Consider the following 9,618-nt stretch of genomic DNA (forward strand, 5'->3'; position numbering starts at 1 on the left):
CTCAGAGACTGCTTACTTGAAAAAGTTAAAGGCAGCTAATATGTGGCTTCGAACTATGTACAACCCTAGGGCATTTCACATGATTATTGATACTCTTCAATATAGTCTGAATTATGTAATAATTTATGGATTCTATAAATGTGGACAATGAAGCTTTAAGCTGTTAGCAATAATCTCAACATTCATAAATGGTCTGGAAAGGGAGGCAGCTAATTTTGTTTAAGGAGCTCTTATTAAAAATTATTGGTGTATAGGAAAGGAAGATATTAAACAAAGTTAATGAGAGAAATGGGTATTGTCCTTGCTTATGCTGGATATTGACTTCTCATAGAACACTGGTCAGATTATTCAGATTTTAACCTTTATACATCTATTCTAAATAATCGGGCTCTCTGCTCAGCAGGGAGCCTGCTTCCCTCTCTCTCTCTCTCTCTCTCTCTCTCTCTGCCTGCCTCTCTGCCTACTTGTGATCTCTCTCTGTCAAATAAATAAATTAAAAATTCAAAAAAAGTATATAAGGACATATTTTCCTTAATATCAAACTCTGACCACTGGAAGTATTTAGGTGAATTGTTTTCCTTATATATTTAGATCATTGCTGCTACCAAAAACAACTTGAAGCAAAACAGTTCACCATTCAGTTATTATACTTCTCCATGTTTCTATATCTTTCGTGGTCCTTGATTCCAACTACAAAATGCATAAATTTCTTCCTTTCATCACTTACGATATCAATTACTTGACAAACTGAGAAAATATGGCCAAGGATATATTCCATGTTTCAATCACAATAAATCTATCATGGACTACATTCACATATCCCTTTTACTTCAGCTAACAGCAGTAATTATAATAGCATTTCCCACTCAGATATCAGGATGAGAGTTTAAGAACTGTTATGGGTGAAACATTGGTGATAATCTAGAAAATGAGTCAGAATCCTACAAGAAGGAAGGCACATTGCTATAACTGATGAAAAATTATTTCAAAATGATTTGGAATCAAGAATGCTGGACCACATATTTATATTAACTGCAAAATATATCCCTCAAGATATTCATAAAATTAGATTAGGTGATCAGTAATCTGTTATCTTGTACACTTTTTTTTTTTTTTTTAATAATTGGGATGAGAATTCAAAACGTTTCTTCTCACTACTGGTCTGCAGGATACCCCATCATCTTGCACTGCTGACAAGCATCTACTGAAGCTCTCTGGACTGAGTGGGAATGAAGAGATCTGTCCTCCACATGATTATTACATATTGATGCTAAATTACCTAGATTATCTTGATCTGCATCTCTTTTATTGGAAACTCGGGGTTTGGATATTTAAGTGACGTCCACTTAAGTTGTTTATCTACCAATTAATTTTGAGTCAATTTGTTTTAGGCAAACACATCTCTCTGTAAATGGTATGCCATCTCCTAAATTAGGAATCAGCACTGGCTGTAATAAGGTAAGGAGAAAATTGATCACAGAATCATAAAATTATTAACATCTATTTTAGTACCATTCACTATTGAACACAGTGAACTGATAATTGTGTTTGCTTTATTAAAAACAAGAGAGAGGTTAGGAAGCCTGATAGAGGTACCAAAGTCATAGTAGAAACAGACTCTTTTTCTTCTTGATGAAATTAAAGTTGAATGATAAATTAAAAGAGAATTAGTTTCTTATAGTATGCATTATTCAAAAATGCTACACCAGTTACCTAAAATGATCTTAAAATCATAGGGTTTGAGTTTTTGGTGGATTTGATGACTTCTAAATACCTTTGCTATAGCAACATTCCGTGTTTTAAAATATTCACGCAGGGAGGCCAGAAATGGTAGTTACATCAGGTTAGATAAAGAGAAAAGCTGTGCTGTAGTGTCTGCATCTCATTGAGTGACATTTAATTCCTCAGTGTTGGTTAAAAGAGCTCCCAGAGTATATTCTGTCTATCCAACGCTCTTTCTCTGTATATAAATAAAGTCTCAAGATTCTGCGAAAGATGCAAATTTGTGAATCTTTGATCCATTCACTGAAGTAAAATCTAGTTGCTGAGTGTTGAAAGTACTCTCGCTTTGAGCTACTTTATCATATTCTTTGTTGAATTTTATTCCCTAAATCACGTATAAAATACTGAAGTTCCTAGGAAAAGTCATGAAATTTAAACAGTGTAAATATAATTCTTTACATATTTCATTTTTCACTTGCAATCACAAATTTAGATTAATTTAAAACAAATTTTATTTAGCTTGTAAAATGTAAATAGGAGAAATGAAAAAATTGGCTCTTCATTTTTTTACAATTGAATCGTTTTTAATGTGCCTGATAGTATTTTAGTATTTTTTTATTCTTATTTTTTTCAAGATTTTATTTCTTTATTTGACAGAGTGAGATCATAAGTAGGCAGAAAGGCAGGCAGAGAGAGACAGGAGGAAGCAGGCTCCACGCCAAGGAGAGAGTCCAATGCAGGACTCGATCTCAGGACCCTGAGATCATGACTTGAACCAAAGGCACAGGCTTAACCCACTGAGCCATCCAGGTGCCCCAGTATTTTAGTTCAAAATATGCAATTGATACTGTTTGTCCAAAGGGCAAGGAAGATAATCTTTTATTTAATTAATTAATTTATTTATTTAGAGAGGGAGAGATAGAGATAGAGAGATGTGCGGGCAGAGGCAGAGGAAGATGGAGAGAATCTTAAGCAGCTCCACACCCAACAGAGAGCCTAATACAGGGCTCTATCTCACGACCCTGAGATCATGACCTGAGACAACATCAAGAGTTGGACACTTCACCAACTGAGGCACCCTGGCACTCCACAAACTGATATAATTTTAATAAATTTTCATTCCTGAGGATACATTCCCAAATAAAACAGAATTCGTCCAGATCATCCTGAAAGAAAAGAGTTTCACCTATGCATAATCATGTATATTTTAAAATGTGCAAAATTTTTAACTATGTAAATTAAAGTCCTTTTGTTATCTAATTAATACAACTAATAATAATAAACTTATTACTTTAACATAAATCTAACATTTGATTATTCCATCATCTTGGATGGTATTGTTGAAAATTACATCATTTTCCAGTTATAGAATAATTTACAATAGATTTCTAAAATAAGAGAAATATTAAAAAAGCATAAATCTAGGTATCAGGAATAAATAATATGTACTCAATGATATGAATTTGCTTTTTGGTAAAATTTATAGTATTGTTGCCATGCTGTTAATTTTTTTATGCATATTCCTATTTTTTTTTTTCTTTTCAGATATTTAACCCATCTGTTTACATTCTATCCCAGTCTGAAACACATGGAGAGGAAAAGGAATGTCTCAGAATTCATTCTCTTGGGACTTTCCTATGACCAGAACATGCAAATATTTTGCTTCGTGCTCTTCTTATTCTGTTTTGTTGTCCTATTGGCAGGAAACCTTCTGATCCTTGTCTCCATTCGATCCAGGCCTCTTTTGCACCAACCCATGTACTACTTCCTCAGCCACTTATCCTCTATGGACATCTGCTATACCTCTACCATTGCACCTAAATTTATTGCTGACCTGCTAGTGGAAAGAAAAACCATCTCCTATGGTAGTTGCATGTTACACGTCTTGACAATGCACTTCTTTGGAATGACTGAAGTTTTAATCCTTACAGTCATGGCCTTTGATCGCTACGCTGCCATCTGCAAACCTCTCCACTACCTGCTTATCATGAACAGGACAAGGTGCCATCTCCTAGTCTTGGCTGCGTGGGCTGGTGGGGCTGTCCACTCCTTTCCTCAATTTTTTATGGTAATCAGGTTGCCCTTCTGTGGTCCTAATGAGATTAATCACTACTTTTGTGATATTTTTCCTTTGCTTAAGGTGGCCTGTACCGATACCTACATCACTGGTGTCCTTATGGTTGTCAATTCAGGACTGGTTACCTTAGTGACATTTGAGGTTTTGTTTTTTTTCTTATATTATTATATTATTCAGTTTAAGACATCACTCAGCTGAAGGAAGATGCAAGCCCTCTCTACCTGTGTGTCTCATATCACTGTGATAGCTTTATTTTTGGGCCTTCAGGCTTTGCCTACCTATAACCTCCAACCACTTTCTCTGAAGATAAAATATTTGCTCTGTTTTACACCATCATTGCTTCCTATGTTCAATCCTTTAATCTATATGCTGAGAAATACAGAGATCAACAGGCCATGAGAAGACTTGGTGTCAAACAACAGGGCTCAACCTCTTTTTAACAAAACAAGAAGCCAGCTAGACCTACATAGGATAGGGAAGAAACCATTTCAAAGTGTACTTGTTCAGCTGGTATCATGCTCATGAGTGACAAAAATCGGAACTTAAGAGTTTAATAATAAATAGAAAGAAATATTAATTTAATCATTCAAAAATAACTTTAAAACATAGTTAGTTTTATAGACTTTGAGCTGGTAAGGACAAGCTTACAGGCACAATATTGGTAATATGTACAGTTAAGACAATGTTATATAATCTGTGAATTGTGATGGAAAAAGAAAATTTTAATAATTTTGTATTAAAAATTCAGGTACGTTGGTTGGACCACATGAGGAAATATTCTCTATAGCAAAGGAGTTGTTAAAGTCCATGATTTTAGGGGCACCACGGTGCCTCAGTGGGCTCCTCCAGCGAGTCTGCTCCCTGAGGCCAGGGCTCGGGGCCACGGGGCCACTGGCAGCTCTCATAGCTCTTACAGCTCTGATAAGAGCCCTGACAGCTCTGACAGCTCTTACAAGAGCTCTGAGGGCTCTGACAGGTCTTACAAGAGCTTTGACAGCTCTGATGGCTCTTACAGCTCTTACAAGAGCTCTGATGGCTCTGACGGCTCTTATAACTGCTCTGATGGCTCTAACAGCTCTGACAGCTCTCCCGGCTCTGACTACTCTCCTACTCCTCCCCAGCTTCAGCCTTGCAGACTAACCTTTATAGGGGTGGTTGAGCCCCGCCCCCACACAGGTGGCCAATGGGATTTAAACTTGCCTCAGTAAATATAGGTATGCCCTTCTGATTGGATGTCTTCACCTGGCCTGACTTGCCCTTGTATCTAGGCTTTGCAAGTAAGTTCCTCTGGGAGGGGCAGGGTCAATCTAAGTTCACTGCATAGGGTCAATCTAAGTTCAGTGCAACAAAATGGCTCTCTCTGGCCAACCAGTCCCTTACAGTATATTACTATTTTTGGCATAGAATGCAGTGATTCATTGGTTGCTTATAGCACCTACTGCTCATTATATCAAGTACCTTCCTTAATACCCATCATCCAATTATCCCATCTTTCCACCTACTTCTCCTCCACCAACCCTCAGTTTTTTCTTATGGTTTAAGGTTTGTCTCCCTCTCTGTTTTATCCTATATTATTTGTTCTTTCAAAATAAATATTTTTAAGGTTGCCAAGTGGGTATTCTTATTTAAATTCAGTTAGCTAACTTATAGTACAACGTTTTTTTTTTTTAATGTGGTGTTTCCATGATTCATTAGTTCAGCATAACACACACTGCTCATCTCAACATATGCCCTCCTTAATACCTATCACCTTGTTACACCATCCTGCCATCTAACCTTCTCTCTCCACAAATTCAGTTTGTTTCCCAGAGTCAAGGGTCTCTTGTGATTTATCTTCCTCTCTGATTTCTTCCCTTCTGGTTGTCTCTCCCTTACCCTATGGTCCTCTCTGGTATTCCTTGTATTTCACATATGAGTGAAAACATATAATGACTGTATTTCTCTGATTGACTTATTTCACTTAGCATAATAACCCCCAGTTCCATCCATGTCTATGCAAAAGGTAGCTTTCATCCATATTGATGGCTGAGTAATATTCCACTACATACACGAAGCACATATTTTTCCAGTCATCTGTTGACAGGCATCCCAGTTCCTCCAAATCTGGCTATTGTGGACATTGCTGCTATGAACATTGGGGTGCATGGGCCCTTTCTTTTCACTACATCTGTTTCTTTGGGGTAAATACCTTGTAGTGCAATTGCTGGGTTGTAGGATAGGTCTACTCTTAACTTTTTGAGGAAACAAACACTTATTTAGCACTAAGCTTTAATAGTATTATGAGATCTTCATTTTCCCTGTTCCTGTCTCTCTAGGGCCATACCCTGTCATTTATCCTTTATAAACTCATTGTCTAGCACACTGTCTAGCACATGGTAAGAGTTCATTAAGTAACTGTTGACTGAATAGATGAATTAACTACCATAACCACACTGAATTCACCAGATTTCCTACAAACTGATTTTCACCCCTGACTTGGTTATGTAATCCCTCTCTTAGGAATGTCCCTACACCAAATGATCTGTACATATTCAAACTGTGGACAGGATTTCATGTTTCAGGTTCCATTTTTGTATGTCATTTCATATTTGAACCATTCCTGAACCTCTGGATCTTTCTTTTGTGTTCCTCACAGCATGCTTTCACAGCACCCCTTTGCTGCCACTACCTTACCATTTATAATATGGTGTTGTCATTTTCTGACCCTGTGGTTGTCTCTCAGATGATCTGAAGCTCTATGAAGGCAAGACCCAAATTCCTCTCTATTTACCATTGAGAAACAACCATTAATGTGTCTGATATATTCTTTGGGCTAAATATATTTCTGTTGATATTCCTTCTGTTCAGGGACAGAAGGAATAAATAGAATAAATTTATCCTGAAGTTGTTTTGAATGTAGATGGAAACGTATATTTTTAAAATATCTATTAATAATTAAATGTTACCAAAAATTAAACTAATTAAAAGAGAAAAATTACATGAACAGTTCCCAATCATATGATGAAATCTTACTGAAAGCAGGAAGAGTAGCAAGTTAAGCTATTTGCTTTTTAACTGAGAATCTGAGTTTCAATTTCTTTCTCATCACACATTTTAAGCAGGAGTTAAAACAAATTGAAGTTTCTTGAAGAGATCTAGTTAGAAGGCTCAGAGTCTGAATCAGACAAAAATGAGAAAATATTTCTATACACTCTAGTATTTTTATTTTTACCTTCCTTTATACTTTTATTTTTCTTTCAACATTTATCATGGACTAGACATTGCTCTACTTGTAAAAACTATTCTTTGTTACAGACAAAATCTTTAAGGAGCAAAAATTTACATAAAGACTAGAAATTCTTCTATGGTACTTAAAAATCATTTATTTGAACATCACATTTTTTAATGGCTTATCAGCATAAGATGGGTGATATGAACGATATCAAATGATTCTGAGGTCTACAGGAAATTTGGAAACATGGTATAATATTCTTATTCCTAAGGTAGTTACAAAACACAATATTACAGTGATGTGTTATCATCACCTATGATAAATAATATTAAGCAGAGTTGTTAATGGAACATCTCTAGAATTTATTTCTAGTCACAAATTAATATAAATATAACACATAATTTTATATAACTATATATATATGATATATACGTATATAATAATATAGCACGTATATGCATGCTATATATATAACATTATAATACATGTATATTATAATATATAATACATGTAATATGCAGTATGAGGCACTATCCCCAGTTCAATATATGGTAACTATTACAATCATTTTTCTATCAACATTGCCTTGCATTGCATCATAGCATTAAAGGGCATGGACTGAGAAATCAGGTAGATTCAGATTATTGACTCTTTGGTGTTCTTATTTTGAGACTTTCCCCTTTCTACTTCCTCTCCTATAAAATGAGGATAATGCCACCCTTTTTGATTTGTTATAGAGATTGCCGCTTAATACCAATCTATTTTTAATTATTAAATTAGGATGAAAGCATATGAATCCATATACATGAATGAAGCTAGTAAAACTAAACCCCAGTTTGGTAGAATTGTCCAAATATTCAGAGTGATCCTGGCTTAGGGTTATTTTTCCTTTTCTTGTGCCCACTTTGTACTTTTCAATGCAAAGTCTAGGATTCATATCATTCACTTTTTTTTTTTTTTTCATTTTATAGGTGCTCTTTGCAAAAAGGACATCCAAAATGTCCTTTTGACCTTTGCTTGAGTTGAATCAATGTAGATATCCAGGCACATTATTTGGCATCTGAAATAGCTTTCTTACTACACAATTTTCTAATGGCATCTTTCATCTGATCATTTCTCAAGGTATAGATTAAAGGATTTAACATGGGTGTTATTGTAGTATAGAACACAGCAACTGCTTTATCAATAGATAAAGTAGCTGCAGGTCTCATGTACACAAATATGCAGGGCACAAAGAATAGGACAACCACTGTGATGTGGGAGACACAGGTGGAGAGGGCTTTGCGCCTTGCCTCCAAGCTGTGGTTCCTTAGGGAGCGCAGAATGACCACATAGGAAACCATCAAGAGGAGGAAGTTTAAGACACAGATGAAACCACTGTTGGCAGCAACAAAGAACCCTAGAGTGTGGGTATCAGTGCAGGCAAGATTGAGCAAAGGGTTAAGATCACATATAAAATGATCTATGATATTAGGGCCACAGAAGGGTAATGGGATGATAAAGAGTATTTGTATGGTTGCATGTAGGAAGCCTCCCACCCATACCACTCCCATTAGAAGGCTGCACACCTGCCGATTCATGATGGTCATGTAGTGCAATGGCTTGCAGATGGCCACATAGCGGTCATAGGCCATCACAGTAAGCAGGATAACATCAGCACCTCCAAAGAAATGCTCCCCAAATATTTGGATAATACATGCATTGAATGGGATGGTCTTCTTTTCACGGAGCGATTCTATGATCAGTGTAGGGGTATTTACAGAAGAATAGCAGGCATCAATGAAGGAGAGATAGGCCAGAAAAAAGTACATGGGGGACCCTGATAATGGGCTGGCAGTGATAGTGACTACAGTGAGCACATTTCCTACCACAGAGAATAAAGATGCAAAATATAACACAGCAAATATGATTTTCTGCATCTTTGGATTCTCTGTGAGCCCCAGTAGAACAAATTCTGTCACATTGTTCCTATTCTCCATAATTTCATTTTATGATTAATTATGTTACCTGAAAAGAAATCATTTTTTATTAATGTAACCTTGACTATATTAAGCTTATTACCTAGTAAATAATAAATGCCTAAATTCCATTGAGTCCTGAATTCTCATGCTGTTTTTTGACATATAAAGTAAGTTCAAGTTCATGAAGATCATCTGAGCATACTTCATCTGAGATAACCAAGAGTTATAAATACAAAGCCAGGATTTTTTCTTTTATCCTTAGAATTGACAATATGAGTGGAAGGATGAACAAAAGTTGGAGGAAGGGTGCCACTTGGATAAAACTTTGGTAGCAATATTTGTGTGTCTTGGATAAAGTCAGCTGAGCTCCAGTAAGGGGATGTAAGCCAGAAACAGAAAGCCCATTATCAGACTATTTAAAGAATTGACAAAAATTATAATAGGATATTTCTTATGGAATATAATAAAAGCCTACAGGACCTACCATAAAAAATTGGTTGTAACTGGGTAAAAACCCAGGAACTGGAGGGTATAGGCTTAGTGAAATGAGTCAATCAGAGGAAGACAATTATCATGCAGTTCACTCATATGTGGAATACAAAAAATAGTGCATCAGATCATAAGTGAACCCAGGAAAACTAAATGGG

General features: G+C 36.0%; 1 protein-coding gene and 1 pseudogene across 2 annotated transcripts; one reads left to right on the plus strand and one right to left on the minus strand.

Moving 5' to 3' along the window:
- Positions 1-3,310: 3,310 nt before the first annotated feature.
- On the plus strand, positions 3,311-4,198 carry LOC309858648 (olfactory receptor 4P4-like; annotated as a pseudogene). The gene has a single exon. The product of its transcript is annotated as an olfactory receptor 4P4-like (transcript).
- Positions 4,199-8,059: 3,861 nt separating this feature from the next.
- On the minus strand, positions 8,060-8,989 carry LOC309858650 (olfactory receptor 4C46-like; the record flags this gene model as incomplete). Its single annotated transcript, XM_082751360.1, has 1 exon — positions 8,060-8,989. The coding sequence occupies one exon, from the start codon at positions 8,987-8,989 to the stop codon at positions 8,060-8,062; it is 930 nt and encodes a 309-aa protein (XP_082607486.1).
- Positions 8,990-9,618: the final 629 nt, after the last annotated feature.

Source organism: Mustela nivalis, assembly GCF_964662115.1.
Source record: "Mustela nivalis genome assembly, contig: HAP1_SCAFFOLD_3054, whole genome shotgun sequence".
Taxonomy (NCBI): domain Eukaryota; kingdom Metazoa; phylum Chordata; class Mammalia; order Carnivora; family Mustelidae; genus Mustela; species Mustela nivalis.